Source organism: Cebidichthys violaceus, unplaced genomic scaffold, assembly GCF_023349555.1.
Source record: "Cebidichthys violaceus isolate CVI_PGR_0920_01 unplaced genomic scaffold, fCebVio1.0.p SCAF_38, whole genome shotgun sequence".
Lineage (NCBI taxonomy): Eukaryota > Metazoa > Chordata > Actinopteri > Perciformes > Stichaeidae > Cebidichthys > Cebidichthys violaceus.
This window is the reverse complement of record NW_027176572.1, coordinates 1,547,170-1,568,655: the sequence shown is the minus strand read 5'-3', so window position 1 is coordinate 1,568,655 and position 21,486 is coordinate 1,547,170. Positions and strand designations below refer to the sequence as shown.

The following is a 21,486-nucleotide window of genomic DNA, read 5'->3' as shown; positions in this document are numbered from 1 at the left end:
TCCTTTGCTTTTTGATGGAATAATGTTTGTTCGCTGCAAAAGTAATACCGACCCACTTCTCCTGACTCCTGATTATGATTTTATTCATCTTTGTGTGCAAAAGATTCACTCCCTACAAACGCTTTTGACAAAACAAGTAATTGGTACTTAAACTAATTGAACAATAACAATTTATGCAAACCAACACATGCAATTATTGAATTATATTTTATTATTATTTATTATTTGCGCTATTATTGTTCAACATTATTATTTTTATTGTATTATTATTTCTAGTACGTATTTTTAATCTTTCTTTGTTTCTTTATGGCTTGTTTGTGCATTCTTTAAATTAAATAAAAACAACAACAATTAATACAAATTGAAGAAACATCTGAAAAGCATGAAACATTATTACAATAGATAAAGACACTCTAAATGCGTTGGTGAAATTAAAAGAAGGAGACTTGACTGGGCGTGAGAGGACGCCTCTGTACTGGTTACTGATTGGTAAGAGATGGTGGGGGCGGGGCTTTTTGGTCAGCTGTCACTCACAGGGTTGATTGGAGCAGCTGATTGGACAACAGCTTCCCTGAGCCAGGGAAACCAAACAGACAGCAGCAGCACACACACACAACATGGCAGCCTCACAAAGCTTCACTGGAGCATAGATGAGCTGCTGAGGACAAACGTAAAAGCCTCCAGCAGGTAAAAAGGGCAAAAAGGGCAAATTGTTAAACTGGCGGCCGATGGCTTCAGTTGTTTGGCCATTCTTGAGTTTGGACAGTAATCGTGCTGATCTTTTGTATGTACATATATACATGCACATGTTGTCAGCCTGTGATGACACAATCTCATTAAATCCAGTTGTTGACTGAAGTCCTGCAGCACTGGAAAGGATCAGCTGGTTGAAAGACATGTCAGTTACTAGTTTAGGTTTACATTTAACCTGTCCAACAGCTGTGAAGCTAATCCTATAACAACACGTTGAATCAAATATACAATCACTCTTTGTTCTTCTGTGAACTGCATTTCCTCTTTTAAACACTCAAGGCGCCACGGCCCCGCCCACACGGTTTGATTGACAGGTGAAGTCAGGTAAGTACAACATGGAACCATCACAGGTTAGTTTTTGTTTCATAATGCAGATTATTTTTGCCACCATATGACAGTGAGTGTGACATTAGTAGTGATGTTTCTTGCAGTGGAGCTGGTGGGTTAGGGATCAGTGCCCAGCCTGCAGCCAGACACCGTGTTTTGTTGTGTGTGTGTGTGTGTGTGTGTGTGTGTGTGTGTGTGTGTGTGTGTGTGTGTGTGTGTGTGTTTTTGGGGGGGGGGGGCTGTTCAAGCTGCCAACATGCTGCCAACCTCTGCTGTTCAGAGGGGGAGGAGTGGGGGGTCGCTCCATCCTTATCTGGGCGTAGAGGTGTGTGGAACTCGGGCCGAGGTCTGATGCTGCCGGGGGATCGTCGGCTCGGCTGCACAGACGACCGGAGGACTCCAGGAGCTGGTGAGTTGTGTTTGTTGGATCTCTTTCAAGAGGTCACAGGTTTAAATCAAACAGTTCGGCATGTTAGACCAAAGAGTGCGTGATGAACCACGGGATCAAATATCTGACAGCCACGACTCAGTGAGGGAGAGTTGTGCTACAGCTCTGTGTTCATCTTCATCGTTTAGTAATGTCTGCCTTTGATTCTCTGCTGGATATTAAGACGTCACAGTTCAGTCTGTGTCCGTTGCTTGAATTTAATATCTGACTTGTGGGGATTTCTACACTTCATGATGTGTCATCGACTTCCTTTCAGAATTTTATGGGAAGACAAATGGTTTCCTTATTTAATTGTTGACAATTCTGCAGGAACAACACTGAAGTGAAACATGAGAGGAAATATCATGGAATGATTTAAAGGGAGACGCCCAAACACGGTTCTTCATGCTCTGGTGGACTTTGATTTTGGTCTATTTTGCTTCCATAACTTGTCTTCTTTCAGACTAGAGGAAATAAAACATTTATTTTATACTTTGTTTGTTTACATTTGTAGATTTCTACAAAATGTACCAAAAGTGACCATCAGATAATGCCTCAATTACATATTTTAACATACCATTTCATAGAACTTGTAACAGAATGAATGCTGGTGTTGCTGTGAGTGATGAAGTGGTGAAGTGTGATGGTGATATCTACTAGTTCATGTTGTGACCCTCTTCACCTGGAGACTCTTCTAAATGTCTGGACTTTAACTAAACGTCTCTTTAAAGGAGCTTTTCTATCAGTGGAGTTTTTCTCACACTCTGATCCAGAAATCTCCACTTCAGTAGTTCTGACATCCACCAAACTTCACACCTTCATTCCTCTCTGTGTGCTGAAGCTTTCTACAGAGGGCTTTGTCCACACACCACTCACACACTCACTTATACTACATTTATTAATAAAAACATGGAGGACATAGATTTATTTGATGTATGAAGTGATAAAAAGAGATATTAGAAACTCTCTCTGTAAAAACCTTTAACTCTAATATATCAACAAAATGAAACAAGACTTTTGAACCTGACTTCATCCAATGCTTTGATTTCTGTTTTGGAAATTTATGAAAATGAGCTCATTTGCATATTTAAACATAGATTTCCAAAAAAGTTGTAATACAAAACATTTGTCTGAATGTAAGTAGTGAACTGGTTTCATGGTGATGTCTATTAGCTGTGGTGTCTTAATCATTTAAAGGAATAACGTGTTATTTAATGTCCATTCAGCATCTTTTACATGCAAGTCAATTTCTGTTATTAGTAATTTAACCTCCAGGGTCGGTCTCTATTTCCAGCTCTATTGTATACGTGAGGCCACCAGGGAGACCAGGGAGACCAGGGAGACCAGGGAGACCAGGGAGAACCGCGTCCACTGGCGTGAGTGGTGTGGACTAAAAACCTGATGACATCATTGTGTAGAGACCAGGGGAAAAAAATGCTTTTCAAAAACTCAAAAGCCTTTTTCAGCTGAGACGTGAGGATACGGGGGACAAACCGAAGCGGTAGAATCGTTGATCCGGTCCTGTGTGTTCTTGTGGTTCTTGCGGTTCCAGCGGTTCCTCAGCTCGGTCATGGCCGGCTCTCAGAGAGCCTCGCGGCATCGCAGCCTCCGTCTTCTGATCGGTGTCTCCACCGCTTTACTCCTCGTCCTCTGCAGCCGAGGTAGGTCTGCAGAGCCGGAGGTTTGAGGATTCTGAACATGTGTGTTTGTAGTTGCTGTATTGCAATATGTTTTTGTCCCACTCATTGAAATGTGTCATTTTTATTTAACTTTTTTCAAATTGTCTAATAATATCATGAAATCTTTTGGCCATGATAATCATTTTATGAAAATCTGATATTCTGACATCCATAATAATAGCAATAAAACATTCAAATCAATAATAATAATAATTTTGGTGACTCTGACTAGATTTTAATTTGCATTTGTTAATATTTACTTTGATACTTTTCAAACAATGTAACAAAATGCCTTTCAATAACAAAAAAGAAGAAAAGAAAAGTAATATACAAAAAATTATACAAAGTAAAAACTAAAAGTGAGACGGCACAGAAAAATAATTTTATGCAGAACAAAAAATTATATTATCAAACAAATAAACAAGCCAGTAAAACATGTAAAAATGTAATTGTTCTTTGTTTGATTCTTTCACAGCATTAAGAGACGGACGGCAGGAAGAGAGACACAGAAGAGACGTCGTCCTCAACTCCACAGGTCATCTTCATCAAAAAGACGGATAATTATTGACAGATTTTTCTATTTCATATTTGAAGAAAGAACAATAGATGATGATAACAAATTCAATGCTAAATCAAAAATAGATGTTTTTTTCCTCTCTTACCTGAATATTTATTTATGAAGATAGCTTGTTTTATTTGTGAGTTGCAGAGAAATCTGCCCTAAAGATAATGAAACTACATGTCTCTCGTGCTTAAAGTGCCAAAAAAAAGAGTCCGCCATGTTTGATTATTAATCTAGCAGTTATCAAACAAAATGTGACTGAAAACGTCTTGATGATAAAACACTTGAAGGATATCAAATAATAAAACCAGGATCAGCCTCTTCACTGAGCCCAGGTTATTATAATAACCTACACCCCAGGGACTTGTTGCTCTGGGTGATTGTTTTAGGTCATCTTGCAATTATACGGCCACATTTTGCTGATGCGGCTAATTCCATAATAGAGATTAAAACCAGAATAAGCTCCCATTGACTTTGCTGTCTGCTTTTATTTCCCAGAAATCCCAGCAGAGCACATCGACCCGGCCGCCATCGACCTCACTCCGCTGGTCAATACTTTAGTGAATACGAGCCAATCGGGTACGTCGTCATAATATCACTCATGTGGAGGTCGATAGTGAGCTGTAACTCTCTCATGAACGTCGTGATTAAACCTTTGAGGCTTTTCTTTTTTCTACGGAGGTCAAACTGCCGGACTGCTCATCTTCTGTCACAGCCCTGTGTCTCTCACTGTTAGAGGCTCTTCACTCAGACACCTTTCAATGTGCCGATGTTTTGTGACTTCTGCCTCTAAATTGTCAGCCTGCAGCCATAAACAATGGAGGTGAATGGAACTGGGTTTGTGCTGATCAAAGAAACAAAAACACATCTTTCTGCCTCAAACAGCGCACACACTGCTCTATGATCTACAGCACACGGTGTCACAAGGTTACAATAAAACAGAATATATAGACTCCTCAGACCCACTAGACGTTGATGGTCTTCAAAGGTAAGTGAATACTGAAAGCAGCACAGACTGAGTCCTGCTCTCCTCCGTTGTTTACGGGCTCAGACTGGAAAGCCAAAAGGTGGAAATGTGTGTTTTTGGTGATTTTAGTGAACTAGCCTTCCATAGTTGTTTCAACCCAAACCACGATCTTCTTCTAAACCTAACTAAGTTGTTTCCTGTGAAGACGGAAGTTTATTTTGAAAAGACTGTATTCATGAGTTGCTGGACCCACATCGTTTGACTCAAACAAACATATTCATCATTTAAAGTGGGCACTCCTGATTGATTTGGTTTACTGGTGTTAACATGAAGTGTGGCTCAAAACTGCAGGTCCCAGAATACTAAGGGCAACAAAACTATTGTCATTTTTGGGAAAGAGGTCAGGCAATAATTGGTCCTTTTCCAATATGCCTGTGATCAACGGTGATCTGATTTCATGTCTCTTAAAGTGACAGTAGCTGCTCCTCTGACTGTCCATTATGTCAAACTGACCCTCTGGCAATAAAAACAACCAATATCTTGTATTGTAGACGCATTCATGATAAACGATAGAGGCACTTCCTGTGAGTACTTCCTAATAAAAAGTATAATAAAACTTTCGCCAACTGAATGCTTTCAATGTGCAGCAGCAGATGTTGGGTTTGCAATGCTTTCATCAGTGGGTTGTCGTTTCAATCACCACTGTGTCGCCTCATTCAGCGGTAGATTAACATTCATTCACTTCAATAGAAAGCTTCCAGGTTGCCACTTTAAGCTCTCATATGCATCATATAATAACGGTGTTCCTCCGGTGTCTCTGGTTGTCCTTCAGGCTCCCGGCAGCTCTTCTCCCTCCTCAGTGTGACGTCCTACAGCTCTCTGGCTCTGCATAAACTCACCCTGCTGGTCTACAACAGTAAATATACCAATACACCGTCACTAACGTTATGTTCAGATTATCTTGAGTTGTTCTATATAGAGAGTTTTAGGGATAAGTCAGCATTACTGGGTCCGCCTGTATGATCAATATAACTTAGTCGGTAGGGCCATCTAGTGGTCTGTAGCTGTCTGTAGTGAGCTGTGTAGACTCCAGTGTTAAAGGACCACACGTGTTCGGACGTGACTGAAATAAGACGTACAGTATGAAAACAGGACAGACGTGACGTTGACTTGGCAATTCATAGACGAGGCTTTGAACCTGAACGAGCTGCGCAACGTTTATTAAAGGTTTCAAACTGCTAGCTTCAAAATAAACGTGTTATTTGCAGTCAACGGAGTGAACGTAGAGAAGCATTCTGTAACTCTGTTCTTATGTCTTCTTACGGAGCTCTGAAGGTGGACATGGGGGACAGAAAAAATAGATGTGGGGGTTTGTTATATATACTTTTGCGGGAAATATTTTGAGTGGAAAAAAGTACATCTGGCTATTTATCAGAAGTGGACGTAGTCGTCGTGACGTCACCTGTTGGCTTTGAAGCCTCGAGTTTGGCATTTTGTCTGTCGCCATCTTGGATTACGGCCGTCGCCATCTTGTATTACGGCCGTCGCCATCTTGTTTTTTTTGCAACCAGTGAACAGGAAGTGACCACATCTGGACTGACCATAAACTCATGTTTACAATGTTTACTGAGGGAATAAATCAAGAGAGAAGTAGAGTCATTTTAGACTAGACTTCTATACAACCAGAGGAGTCGCTCCCTGGTGGACACTAGAGAGAATGCAGCTTTAACACGTGAAGCTTTGGCTTCACTTATTGGACTTAGATATGCTCTATAACCGACCTTCAGTTTGCTACAACTTGAAAAATGTGCCGATTTCAGAACCGCCCCGATTATGAATCCCACTGAATAGAAGGCCTAACCAATCTCACTCCTTGTGCCTAAACCTAACCAATCCAACCAACGAAGACAACGAGCACTAACCAATCAGAGGCAGAGTAGGCGGGACATGCCTTCGCCATAGCAGGATTACTCGTTTAGCCTCTCGGTGCAAAAAATAAAGATCTCAAATATAAATATATAAATCTTTCTATTGTATTGGGTGTTTCTTTGTGTCTTCACTGCACTAAACCTGAAACCTGGAATCTTTCACATCTCTGAACTCTGAACTCGACTGCTGTGTGTTTGTTTTTTTCAGTTTCCAGCATTAAAAGTGTAGAAAGCAACAAGTTCAGGAGAAGATTCTGCTACTGTGTCACAAACGAGACCAACGACCTCACAGGTGAGCTGCTTTCTTTAAATATATTTCATTTGAATTTACAGTATTTCAGTTCACTTTGTTTGTCGTCAGACTTCACGGCCATCCTGTTGGACGTGATGGGAAACTCCACGAGTTACCTTCATGAGCTCTTTAAGTCTGCCTCCATTTTATCAGGTGGGTGTGACTTCATAACTCCATAGCACGAGTTTCCTGTTGTTTCTTAGCCGCTCTTCATAATGTGATATATATATATATATATATATATATATATATATATATATATATATATATATATATATATATATATATATATATATATATATATATATATATATATATATATATATATATATATATATATATATATATATACACAGACAGCTGCAGTGTGTTCTGTGTTTGTGTGTCTCAGTAAGCCAGAGGAACAACTCGGACTGTATTTACATCTGTGTGATGGCAGGTAAGACGGGTGAGTAGAGCTCACTGGATCCGTTCTGATGGGTTCTATTTAGAGCTGTGTGTTTAGTGTGCAGCGTCCGCCTCATCAGCGCTGCTTCAACTGTAAATTCAGATCATTTTATTCTGCAAATGTGACATTGTAGAGGCTGTAGATAGTCGTAGGACATCCTGGTACTGCATGTGAAATACTACGTATTGAGACAAACTAGATCTTCATGGCATACCTCATTATTATGGTAGATTGGGTATCATAACACATTAGAGTGGTGTTGTAGAGAAATAAAGGAACTGGAACCAAATTAGAACCAACAGACAACGTATCAAAGCTGCAGCAGTTCATCCAGATGTGATGCATTTAACATCCAACATGTCTTTTCAGGGACTGAGTCTTAAAAAGGTTGTGTGTGTGTGTGTGTGTGTGTGTGTGTGTGTGTGTGTTTTGTCCAGGCAGAGAGGTGCCCGAGCTGTGGGAGGTCGGCTCCATCACGCCGCTCTTCAACCAGACCATCGTGGAGGGACCACACAGAGGTTCTCTTTACACACTGATGCTCTGGCTTTGACATTCCCTGACGACGTGCAGCGCGACCACCAGGTGGCAGCGTCGACTCAGGGAAGAAGCTGAACGTATAAACTCAGATGCCGTAGTTGAACCCAGGGTGCACAGAATTTAAATTCTGAAAGTTAACGTCAAGCAAAGAACATTCACAGATTCAATACCAGATAAAGTGTTAGTCTCTGGTATTTTGGTGTGGTTTGGTTTAAATCCCTCCTTCTTCAGATCCATTGTGTTCATGAAATGACTCAAACGTTTACAATCAAACAGGGAGAATCTGAGACTTGAAACCTAGTTTACAGCTAGCTGGTGCAACTCAATCCTGTATTAGAGAATCAGATGTTAACCTTCTTCTTTCTAAAGGTTTCTCTTCGTCCGTCCTCTTTTTTTCCTGAACCTTTCTTCTCACTTTTCAAGTAGGTAACGTCTCCTCCTTCAGACTCCCTGTCGGTGAGTAACTCATTCAAGCATCTGTTGTCCTCTTCAGGACGCGTCGAGAGCCACTCAAATCTTGTTTCCAATCATCTATTTTAAACCCCAGAATGGCACCAAGTGCCCACGAATCTGAGTCACGTCTCTCCATCTGGGATGAGCTCCGCGTTAACCAGCAGAGTCCACTCTACTGATCATGGTGAGTCTCCGCAGGAGGCCGACGTTTCATCTTCAGACTCATTCTGTCAAACCTGCAGACCGGGAATTAGCTTCCATCAGTCTCCAGAATAGCTTTTAAAAGCTGAGAACAGGAATAAGCTCCTGGTTTATTCTCGCTGCGGGCTACTGAACGTTATAAATATGTTGTGTACATAATGTCCAGTTCTAAACAACGTAACCTGAATCACTGCAAAGATCAAGACTCCTAAATTAGAGGCTCTAAAGTTCCATACATACTGTTGATTGTTGTTGCTGTTTAAGATGAACGTTGACACTGTTCTGAGAAATGAGGTGAAATCTGTGGTCATCAATCTAAAGCGATGGTCATAGATTGAGGCACATTTTTGGGGAAAAAATGCCTGAAAACTTGAAAATTGTCCTTTTATTAAAAGAATTAATTTACTCTCTCCACAGCTGAGAAAAATCTGTTTGTTTTTTTAAGTGTTTGCAAATGATTATTAGTTTCATAATAATATTAGGGAGTCTTCTGGAGAGATAACTATGTAATTTGGTAAAATAATAATACATTGTCCTTTATTATTGTAGTTATTATTTAATTATTGTAACATTATTCTTCCAATATGTTGAATTGTGTACTTTCCAGTTTTATATTTGTTACATTTGTGCTGTATGCAGACTACCAAAGCTTATTTTAGCTTAGCATTTGATAGTCATTAATTAGAAGTATTTCTATATTTTTTTCAAATTGCATGATTCTTTCCAGGAAAATTACAAAAACAATTATTGTGAAATTATTTGGAAATCATGGACATGTAAAAAAATAGAAACATTCCAGAAATATTTTTCAACAAACTATTATGATTAAAATGCAGAAATATGTTCTGGTATGCAGTGAGATTTGAACTTCTACAACAGCTAAATGTAATCCATTTGATTTCATGTTCACTTTATTCCATATCGTCTTTCCCAAATTAAATTAATTTAAAATGTATAATTCTACTTCTGAATCAATTTGAAAGTTGTAGAGCTACAACTACTACTACTAACATTACTCTCTTAACTGCTTAGTCCAAAACAAACAGTGTTACGAAATAGTAAAAAAGTATTCAACATCACTATTCCTTTAAATGTCATGTTTTGTACAACCAAAGATTGATTTATCAAATAATTGAGATATTGTTTCATAAGTAGTTGGTTATAAAAATGTTCAGATTGAATCAGTCAGTGTTGTTGATTTGTCTCTCTGAGTTCTTCTTCTCATTTCTGTTTGAATCATTTAGTTTCTCCAGCAACTATAGATGACCCAGCTGCTACAATATCGAAGATGACCACTGCCCAGCCGCTGGCAACAGCTGGACAACCTGCAACCGTCACACCGCAAAGTCAAACTACAGCGGACAGACCGGAGACGACACAAAGAGGGACAACACAGAAAGTAACAACGCAAGCAGTGATGACGGCTCAGACAACAGCTACAGAAAGAGGAACAAGCTTACAACCAATCACGTCAACGCAACCAACCACCACCCTGAGAGTCACCACTGCCTCTGTCGCAACAGCTGCAGCTCCAACCACAACAAGAGCTCAACAAACCACAGTTAGAGCTACATCCGCCACATCAACCACAGTAGGAGATCCATCAACCACAGTAGGAGCTCTATCAACCACAGTAGGAGCTCTATCAACCACAGTAGGAGATCCGTCAACCACAGTAGAAGATCCATCAATAACAGTAGGAGCTCTATCAACCACAGCAGGAGCTCCATCTACCACATTGGGAGCTCAATCAACCACATCAACCACAGCAAGAGTTCCATCCACCACATTGACCACAGTAGGAGTTCCATCAACCATAGCTGGAGCTACATCAACTATAATAACAGCTCCATTTACCACAGTGGGAGCTCAATCAACCATAGTAGGAGCTCCATCAACCACATCAGCCACAGTAAGACCTCCATTTTCCACAGTAAGAGCTCCGTCAACCACAGTGAGAGCTCCATCTACCACAGTAACAGCTCCGTCAACCTCAGAAGAAGCTCCATCAACCACATCGACAGAAGAAGCTCCATCAACCAAAGCACAAGCTCCAGCAACCACAAATATAGCACCATCAACGATAAGAGCTCGACTAACCACAGTAGGAGCTCCATCAATCACAGTAGGAACCCCATCAACCACAGACGCAGTTCCATTTACGATAAGAGCTCAACCAACCACAGCACAAGCTCCATCAAGCACAGCACGAGCTCCATCAACCACAGTATTGGCTCCATCAACCGCAGTACGAGCTTCTCCAACCACAATACCAGCTCCATCAACCATAAGTGCTCGACCAACCACAGTACGAGCTCCACCAACCACAGTACGAGCTCAACCAACCATAGTACGAGCTCCACCAACCACTGTACGAGCTCCACCAACCACAGTACGAGCTCAACTAACCACAGTACGAGCTCCACCAACCACTGTACGAGCTCCACCAACCACTGTACGAGCTCCACCAACCACTGTACGAGTTCATTCAACCACAGTACGAGCTCAACTAACCACAGTACGAACTCCACCAACCACTGTACAAGCTCCACCAACCACTGTACAAGCTCCACCAACCACTGTACAAGCTCAACCAACCACAGTACGAGCTCCACCAACCACTGAACGAGCTCCACCAACCACTGTACAAGCTCAACCAACCACCGTACGAGCTCAACTAGCCACAGTACGAGCTCCACCAACCACAGTACAAGCTCCACCAACCACCGTACGAGCTCAACTAGCCACCGTACGAGCTCCACCAACCACAGTACGAGCTCCACCAACCACCGTACGAGCTCAACTAGCCACCGTACAAGCTCCACCAACCACAGTACGAGCTCCACCAACCACCGTACGAGCTCAACTAGCCACCGTACGAGCTCCACCAACCACAGTACGAGCTCCACCAACCACAGTACGAGCTCCACCAACCACTGTACAAGCTCAACCAACCACCGTACGAGCTCAACTAGCCACTGTACGAGCTTTATCAACCACAGTACGAGCTCCATCAACCATAAGAGCTAAACTAACCACCGTACGAGCTCCACCAACCACCGTACCAGCTCCACCAACCACAATACCAGCTCCATCAACCATAAGAGCTCAACCAACCACAGTACGAGCTCCACCAACCACTGTACAAGCTCAACTAGCCACAGTACGAGCTCCACCAACCACTGTACGAGCTCCACCAACCACTGTACAAGCTCCACCAACCACTGTACGAGCTCCACCAACCACTGTACAAGCTCAACTAGCCACAGTACGAGCTCCACCAACCACTGTACGAGCTCCACCAACCACTGTACGAGCTCCATCAACCACAGTACGAGCTCCGTCAACCATAAGAGCTAAACTAACCACCGTACGAGCTCCACCAACCACAATACCAGCTCCACCAACCATAAGAGTTCGACCAACCTCAGTACGAACTCCACCAACCACAATACCAGCTCCATCAACCATAAGAGCTCGACCAACCACAAGCACAACTCAACTGGCCACAGCTTCAACCAAACCCACAACTTTCTTACCAGTTATTAGTCTGACCCAGTTAAACACAACCCAGCACACAACTTCTACAGTTCATCCCACAAGAGTTTCAACTGTCTGTCCCACAGCAGGGTCTACGGTGGATCGAAGAACTACAGGGCCCCTAAGCAGGAGAACTACAACACCCAGCAAGTTTGTGGAAACAGAAAAACCAGGTAAATCAATATCACTTACATATTTATTTATTCATTTTTAACTGGAGGATTGACCCTAGCAATATAGTTTAGAGAGTGTTACAGAACCAAGACCAAAGTGACAGAAAAAGAAAGTCATAATAACAAATCTATCTGCTACTTCAGCACCACGGACAGCGCCTTCATCAACTCACAGCACACTTATTCTTCTGATATTTCAGAGCCATGGTCGGGGTCATAGATTCAGACTTACACACACCAGATGAAGGGTCGATGAGTCAGGCAGACCAGATCGAGATATTCAACTAAGTAACTCCTCTCCCCCTGTGATGGGTGTTTAGTGAGGTACACAACTTAAAGGGGAAGTTAACCTACTGTGGTGGTATCACTGCTGGTGTTCCTCTCGGGGATCTTTTCTCCTTTCTTCAGTCTTTATGCATCAGGTCAGTCTGGTGCAACTTGTGTCTCCAAAGCTTGAAATTCACTTGTAAAACAAATAAAGTAAAGGCACTGGTGTGTTACCACATGGATCGCAGATGAGCTGCAACGGGACCTAAATTAATTAATTTTTTTTTTTTTTAAATTTGTGTCTTCCAAGATGATTCATAGGTGAGACGAGATATGGAGCGACCCTTTATGCCCAACCTCAGTAAAGAGTGCCTGAGAGAATATAAAGCGCAGTCCCAGAGACTCTTAAGATATATATATATATATATATATATATATATATATATATATATACTGTATATATAAAATGCCTTTTGAAAGACGTCAAACACAGGTTGAAAGTATTTCTGACGGATAATAACTGGTTTTGTTGGCTGCTCTGCTGTGTTTGACTCTGAGTGCTGAACCTGCTCTCAGAAAAAAACGCCGTAATCACATCAGATACATTCACTGTCATCTCTGGACACACCGACGGATACTGATTCAATTTCAGCCCGGGGAAAGGTGTGTGTGTGTGTGTGTGTGTGTGTGTGTGTGTGTGTGTGTGTGTGTGTGTGTGTGTGTGTGTGTGTGTGTGTGTGTGTGTGTGTTAGAGCATGGGAAGGAAGAGAGGGAGCCGTGCAGGAGGCTAAGATAGTCACTATGGTAACGCAGGCGCAGCCCCCCCCCCCTTCCTTTTGTGTGAAAGCTTTGATGGTTTTAAGCCGCAAAGGTTAAAAGCAAATTAAGTCCAAAATATTCAGCGTGTGTCCGTCAGTTAGACTCCCGTTGTTCAGAAATGGAGCTGAGGATATAGAGACGAAGCTGTGTGGTTCACAATCAAATGAATTATTATGTTATATAACGCCTAACATAACGAACAGTATGACAGTATAACCTAGTGACGATGGGTAACAGAATAAATACTATTCAATCAATTCATTTGATCAATAATACATAAAAACACACATTAATGTCCTACAGTTACATTTATTTATTGTATTTATTATGGTTTCTCAGACATGCTGAGAATCATAATTCACATATGAAAAAAGTAATATGATACTTCAGTGTTCTTCATAAAGGGAACTCAATGATGTATGCAATTTTAAGTGAATTTATTTTGCTTTGCTTCAAAAAACATGTAATGAACAATAGAACATAAAACTGATAGTTTCAGCTACACTGAATGTGTGTTATGTTTCAGTTTCTGTGCTTGTGGTCTTTGTGGTAGAAGTGTATGCTTTCTGTCCTTCTTTTTAAGATTTTTATTGGCATTTTGGCTTTTAACAGAGGACAGTGTAGATATAAAAAGGGGCTGAGAGAGAGAGAGAGAGAGAGAGAGAGAGAGAGAGAGAGAGAGAGAGAGAGAGAGACATTGTGGTTTTATGGTTGTGGCACGACTCTGATATGAAGGACCTCCGTATGTCTTCCACATTTAGTCCGACTTGTGTCTCTTTACATGACCCACAACGTCTGCTGAGGATTTATAAATCAAAATGATCTCAAATCAAATCTCATAAAAGAAAAACAAGTGAGCTACGATTTAATTATAAAATAAACAAAAAGTCTTTATTCAGATTTTCTTATTGTCATCAGAATGATGTATTTAAGATCATGTAGCAGACAGTAACCACTGAAGAGACACTACATTTCATTATTCCCCAGCAGAACCACTAGGTGGCAGTAACATCTCACTGCAGAGGCAGCGGCTGCTCCCCCACTGACTTCTGCCTAGCAACAAACAGAAGGTCGGAGCGCCATTTGTCACCGAGTCGTTAGTGTGCAGTAAAAATGACCGTTTGTGGCCGTGAGTCTGTGGCCGTGTCATGGAAGTCAATGTGTGCCTGTCTCACACACACACACACACACACACACACACACACACACACACACACACACACACACCCCAGTGATAAGAGGCTTTGGCTCACTGTGGCTGATGTGTGTCGGCTGTGTGACCACTGCAACATCATCTCATGCCAACGCTTTGCTGCTCTTGTGTTGTAAAGAATGGAGACATCTGCAGGGGAAACACAGCGTATGAAAAACGCTATCAAAAAGAAATGGATAATATATGTATAAACAAAAGTGTCCTTATGAACTGTGTGTATATATATATATATATATATATATATATATATATATATATATATATATATATATATATATGAACTGTGTGTATATATATATATATATATATATATATATATATATATATATATATATATATATATATATATATATATAAACACAAACACACATAAAAACCGTCTGGTTAAGTAAATAGAAGCAGATGGTGTTTTTTGAAGTTTCAAATGTTAAATATGACCAAAACCTTTATTGCAGACTGCAAGTCATAGCATTAGTATGTAAATATAAACATATTCATGCTTATAGTTGAGTTGCGTTGCCGGTTGCCTCTGAAATAACAGACCTGTTGTCGGTCACCGCGTTGATTCAGACTGAAATATCTCATCTGTTTTGATGGATTGCAATACATTTGAAGGACAGACATTCATGTTCTCCAGAGGATGTACCCTCAGGACTTTGGTTATCAGCAGACTTTTCAACTAGCGCCACCATCAGGTCAAAAACCTCGGCTATACTTTGTGTTTAAATTGTGTTCAAATTAAGATGGTGAACGTGGTGAATAAATTCTAAGATTCACATTTTGATGTTGGTTACGTCAAGGTTACGAGTACTTTGCACTCATCCGTTACAGTTTGATATGTAGGAGCTTTTTAAAAGAAATCCACATTTTCAAACACTATTTAGGAATCAAAGACTGGTCTGCTAAATCCCGCCCCTCGTACACAGACTGGCCAATCACGTAGCGTAGCATCGTCCAGCTACAACCAGCGTCCGACAACCGTCCGTCTCTGCTCCGTAGACGTCAGTGGTTCCAGATGTTCTTCACGTTCAGGCTGCTTTAGTGGAGCTCATCCTGGTTAAACGTTGAGTCACAGTGATACTCGTTACCCGGAGAGGTTGGAAGGAGATAAACGTTCAAACCTGTGGAGCTAGCATTAGCAGAGTAAGTTAGCATCATTAACTAGCGTTAGCACTTCTTTGTTACGCTAGCTACTGAGGATACACTGACTGTGTTTTAATGATTGTATCGGTGAATAAAGAGGAACAGTGCTGTTCCTTCATTTCATTGTTTTCTGTCTCGATCACATGGTCTGGTTCACTTTCACACTTTACCTTCTATCTTTATCTTTTGAACCTGTTTTCATCCTCCATAGATCCTTCAAACATATTCTAGACCCGCCTGTCAGTTTCTCTTTAAAATCGCTTTTTCCAAAAATTTGACATTTGTTCAGGGAGTGCAGTTAGTGACAGTGTGGGCTCCATGGAGTAGCAACGGGGGGCGGGGCTTAGGGTTGCACTTTAATCTGGTTTTTATTTCTTCTCTGTCGTGTTGTGATGATCTCATGAAAACTTTAATTTTCATGCTAAATGTTGCGTCTTCACTTGTGAAAAGAGCTGATCTGACACTAAAGGATCGTAGAAAGAGAAGAAATAAACAAATGAGGCATCGAGGACGAACACTAACTTCTTACAAACCTCTTTTTAAGCCTGATTTGTAAATCGTTGCTGCTCTACATATCGCTCTGGATTGCACTATGAGCAAATAACTGCAGAATGTGGAGACGTATCGAATTAACATTCACATTTGAATATGTATTTTTATGGTAATTAGGAGCCTGTGTACCTGCAATGCATTAATTATGATTAGAATGCATCGGCACCAGTGATTCCTGTAATGGGAATTTAAGCACTGAAACGGCATTATGCAAAAAAACCAACACAATGAGAGAATTTGAAGGATGGGTGTGAGGATGATTTATTCTGCACATAAAATTTCCAAATCACCACTTTCAGAGGTTAATTATAACGTCTTTGTTTTATTATTTTACGTGACTGTGTGATCGTCTCTTTTCTTTGTAATTGAGTAATTGGCAGAGCAGACGAAGTCTGTGACTGACGTGACCTCTGACCTCTCGCTCTGTCTGTTGAGAGGTTGTCCGTGGAGGAGGCCCGAGCTGACCGACGCCTCGCTCTCCGGCGGCAGCGCGACGACCGTCGGCGCTCACAAGCTGCAGCCCTGCGTCCTGGAGCTCTGCAAGTTCTTCTCCCAGTGCCTCTGCGGACCCTCCGGCCACAAGACGCGCATGAAAAGGTTGAGATGACTCCTCCGCCGATTGTTTCTTTTAATTATCTAGACGTTGAAGAGCCAGAACACTGGAGGAGATGAGAGAGAAAGAAGTACAAATGGTCATGAATAGAGAAGCTGATTAACAGATTCACCTCAAATGTTCAGAAACAGAGCACGACTGAGAAAAATAGAAAATACATGCTGGAATGAGGGTAGAAATAGGCAGACAAGCATATTGATCAATAACTCCCAATACATTTCACTGAGGTAATGTGTTGACACTGAATCAAAGCCGTTTTGTTCTTCCATAACTCACTTTGAGGAATATAAACACGTTTTTCTCTGGTGGAGACGTTTGATGCCAGCTTGTTTCAGTCAGTGCCACGAAACAAAAAGATCCGCTTCATCAGATTATTAAAGGAAGTCATGAAAGACATCACAGGCAATAAACATTCACACACACACATGACCTAGTCAGTCTAAAAGTAAAACTCTTGTTTAAGTCTAATGTACAGGATCTCTTGAACACCAAATGTCCAAATCTACTCGTTGAAATATATTAATGTAACAATTCTATCTATGTCACAGATACATTTAACAAACAAACTAAAAACTAATTGAATCAAGACGAAACAAACAAACAAAATATGGTTTTATATGCTCTCTGATTTTAAAAGTTAATTTTTCCATGTCCAGCTTTAGCAATGACTCTTTGACCCACGAATCACCACATTATTTTCCTCACTTTGAGACAATAACTGTACAATAACCTCTCATAAAGTTTTAAAAGCTTTTTTTAGTAGCAGCTGATGGTGAACCAGGGTTGTGTCGGTGTGGAGGTCAGCTGCTAACCGTCATCTCCTTGTCTCTCAGATACTGTGACGACAGCCACCTCTGGTATGAAAAACACACGTCTGAGGTGTGTCGGCGGGTCAGGAGAGTCTCCTTCTCCAGAAGTAAGTGGTTCCGATCGATCGATAGCAGCTCCAGGTGACGAACTTAGCGGCTCTGAAAGCGGGTAAATCCTCGTCACCTGCCAGGTTCTGTACTCTGGCAGCTTTATGGATATTTCTACTATCTGTGCTCAGTGTGTGACTTTATTTAAACGTTCTACTGCTGTGCAACATGAATAATGTTCCACACGTTTCAGCAAAATGTGTGTCTTCTGTCTTCATGACAGTCAGAGCATGTGAACACAGCTCCCACTGTTCATCAACATAAAGCACCGTAACTCAGAGGTGACGACGGTTACCCAGCGATGTCCGGTAGTCTCCGGTGAGAGACGGCCGGTGCGCGTTGTGACTCCGCCTCTTTTGTAGTCCTCTCCTCTTCGTACGACTCATGTGTTCTTCTGGTGACGGTGCGTCTGGAGGGAGGCTCCTACGTGACGTCATTCATGATCCTGAGAACGTTCCTCAGACCGACGTCTTCTCAACACTAGTCGTCCTGCAGTTTGTATCTCTCCACTTCTCTGTGGCGTCTGTTAGCTCGTCTTTAGTTTATCTCTACTTCTCCACACGCTGCATCAACGTAGTGATGAAGACTCCTCCACACGCAGCATCGTAGTGATGAAGACTCCTCCACACGCTGCATCAACGTAGTGATGAAGACTCCTCCACACGCTGCATCAACGTAGTGATGAAGACTCCTCCACACGCTGCATCAACGTAGTGATGAAGACTCCTCCACACGCTGCATCAACGTAGTGATGAAGACTCAAGATCAACGGTGTGGATTGCATTTTTTTTTTAAACTGCGTTAATGCGTGATAAAATAATTGTCGGCATTAATTAATTAATGCGTTAACGCGATAATAACACGTTAAGTTGCCCAGCACTAAAAAATACTTATTATAAACCTAACCAGTACTTTTGTTATCTAAACCTAAAGTTGATTTTGTTAAAATTCACAACGTGGGAGATGCAGGTTGGCCCGAATTAAGCATTCAGACACTTTCAATCAGCAGATAACAGAGATATTCTGTAAACTAACAGACACAGTGACATAAATCCTACCCTCCTCAGGTGTTGTTCGATGCTCTAAAAATAGAACTCGGAGTGACGACAATTTTTGCACGTAGAAGTCATGTTGTGTGTTTTTAAAATGCGGTTGTGAGTGTGTGAATGAGAAATAATTGGGGCGCACACTTCATCCTTCACCTGTAGTGATGGGCACGTGTCAGCCGTGTTACCGGGAGTCGGTATCACAGCTCATTAGAGCCACAGCTCTGCAGGAACCGAGATTCCTCCGAGCTAATGGGCTCAAGAGGTCGCGTGGAGAGACGCCTCTCTCACAGCTTCTGACACGCCGATCATCCGGAGCTGATCCCACCGCCGGGCCAGAGACGGGCCTCACACGGTGTCACGTCGGTCCTCCCTCCGGCTCCAATTAGTCCTCAGTGTGTATTTTTAGACTCGGGTTTTACCAAGCTTTGATTTTAAATTCAGCATTGAGCGAGATCAAGCTGAAACAACTTGAAAGCAGTCAGAGGCTACGAGCGGCAGCGCTTCATCTGCTTCAAGATGCACAACATGCAAACACTCACACCAGAGAACTGTGTTGTTGCACAACGATTGTTTTGTGTAAAATCTCAGATTCCCACGTCGCACCTAAACGACGGGATGGATTGTTTGCCGACGACTCCCTAAACGACCTTCATGACTGCTGGGAGCTTTAAACGTGTTCCCATTCTAGTAGACGTTTTAAATACGTGGTTAACGTTGTGAAGTTAAGCTACTTGGGTTATGTTTGTTACTGGTGGTGTGATGGACCGCTTTCTATTCGTCGATCCCTGATAATGTTACACTGTGAACAAGAAATCAGTTGAAGTTGAATAACTAACACTAGCTCTAAACGGCTTATAATACATCATCAAACAACGTCTGTGTGTGTTTGAATCCTCCATGTTTGTAGTCTCTTTAGCGTCAGTTAACTGCAAACGGAGCCTGAACACCTTCACCGTTCAAGTGGTTCTGCAGGTGCATCCTTCTGCAGCAGCTGTTATCAAACTTTAAAAGGCGGATGGCGTAATTTGTAGTCCTTGATGGTTGCTGATCTTCTGGGTTACTATAAAACCTTTGTCCCAAGTATTTCAAAGATGACCTCATTAAAGCGCAGTCTGTCTCCGGTTACCTGCTCCTGACCCTCCTCTCCTCCCTCCATAGATCTGAAACAGAGATGCCTGACAAAGATGTGCAGTAAACTGTGACCAGAGAGGAAACAAAGAGCTGTTCATCATCACAGGAAGTGACTGACACTGCAAACGTTCAGCTGAGCACACCTCTGGAGAACATCTGGAGAACGTATGGAAACAGAATCTGGTTTCTAAATCTGGATGGTTTGGAAATTGTTCACCGTGAAAGTTTTCATACAACTTTTACACGTCAACATTTTGTGACATTTATCGCTATAATCTCCACAGTGATGTGATGTTAGTTTTTAGGGCCAAAGAGGACTAAATGTACGACTCACACCGGACACCGAAGACCTGGAATCCTGAAACTGAAACTGTGCAAAAACTCTAAAACTGACAGACTATTTATACAAGTCATATTTAAAACCAAACTGAAGATTTTAAGGTTTGGAAAACAGTCTGGAATTATATTTTTTTTTGTCAGTTTAATAAAAGTCTGGCTAATTTTCCCAGCTGCCCCTTCTCCATCTCACTCCTGCTGCTTTTCATTTAGATCGACACCGTTCCCTCTGAACACATCGACAGCAACGCCTGTTTGAAAGTAGTGCAGGTGACCACTTAGAAGAGTTTAAACATTGCAGCTTTTAAAATTCAGATCCCAGAAGTTTAGTTTCTCTTTTCACGACATTTAAAACTGCGACCGTTATCCGTGAGAACCTACGTTTCCCTTGAAGCGTTATTAAAGACGCAGTTTAGTTTTATGGGAAAGTAACAAATCTCTCAGCAATCTTTGTTCAGTCGGGGTTTTGATTTGACTCGGCATCATTCTGTTGGTTTACTCCTTCTTCTCTTAGAAGCTTTGCTGAAGATGAACTCTCACCGTTCACCGAGTGAAAAACGCATGAATATGGCTCAGACGCAGAGCGGGTTTGTTTTGCAACCGGAAGATCGGCGGTTCGATCCGCGGCTCCTCCGGTGCACGACAGCATCACACGTATCACGACGCTGACCTTTTAGAGAAGGTGGGGGAAGGAATGAAAGATGGAGGCTGCATGCACACTGGAATGTTGGTGGAATATTCATTAACAGCTTGGTAGGAATGTTGTCTTTTTCCGAGTCATTTTGGGGGAATGTGGATGAAAGCGCTTGAAATGCAGCTCACACAGCTTAGGTTCTCTTTGTCATGTGCAGATAACTACTATTAACCCTTAAAATATAGCCTAAATGTTTCTTCACCCTAACATCCTTCATGTTACATCTTCATGCATGTGCATCCTGGTGTGCTCGACACATGTGACAGCTTTAAATAACAATGATTATCACCAAACTGGTCTGTGATTTGATCCACTTCCTGCACGTAACATGACATTTTGACATAAACATCTGTACCGCTCTCCCCCACTGATGCACCTGTCCCCACACAATGCCCCACTATCAGCCCCCCACCCTCCACCTGCTATTAAACCCCCCCGTCCCTGCAGGTATTCATTGATCTGAAC

The 21,486-nt window shown here is 41.8% G+C and overlaps 1 protein-coding gene across 1 annotated transcript; it reads left to right on the top strand.

Moving 5' to 3' along the window:
- The first annotated feature begins 1,449 nt into the window (after positions 1-1,449).
- LOC137884444 (mucin-5AC) lies at positions 1,450-20,495 on the top strand. Its single transcript, XM_068726248.1, has 15 exons — positions 1,450-1,489; positions 2,802-3,168; positions 3,662-3,721; positions 4,247-4,327; positions 5,548-5,631; positions 6,852-6,935; positions 7,005-7,088; positions 7,327-7,383; positions 7,821-7,901; positions 8,344-8,376; positions 8,468-8,557; positions 9,819-12,287; positions 16,719-16,878; positions 17,728-17,810; positions 20,019-20,495. Exons 2-15 carry the CDS (start codon positions 3,078-3,080, stop codon positions 20,060-20,062), a joined length of 3,501 nt encoding a protein of 1,166 aa, XP_068582349.1. The 5' UTR covers positions 1,450-1,489; positions 2,802-3,077; the 3' UTR covers positions 20,063-20,495.
- The last annotated feature ends 991 nt before the right edge of the window (positions 20,496-21,486 follow it).

Bases quoted from the DNA above. Each gene is read 5' to 3' on its own strand.
- LOC137884444 (XM_068726248.1), top strand. From the start codon at position 3,078: ATGGCCGGCTCTCAGAGAGCCTCGCGGCATCGCAGCCTCCGTCTTCTG. The intron at 7,089-7,326 runs GTGGGTGTGACT...TGTGTGTCTCAG, and splicing joins GTCTGCCTCCATTTTATCAG to TAAGCCAGAGGAACAACTCG. The intron at 7,384-7,820 runs GTGAGTAGAGCT...TGTTTTGTCCAG, and splicing joins TGTGATGGCAGGTAAGACGG to GCAGAGAGGTGCCCGAGCTG.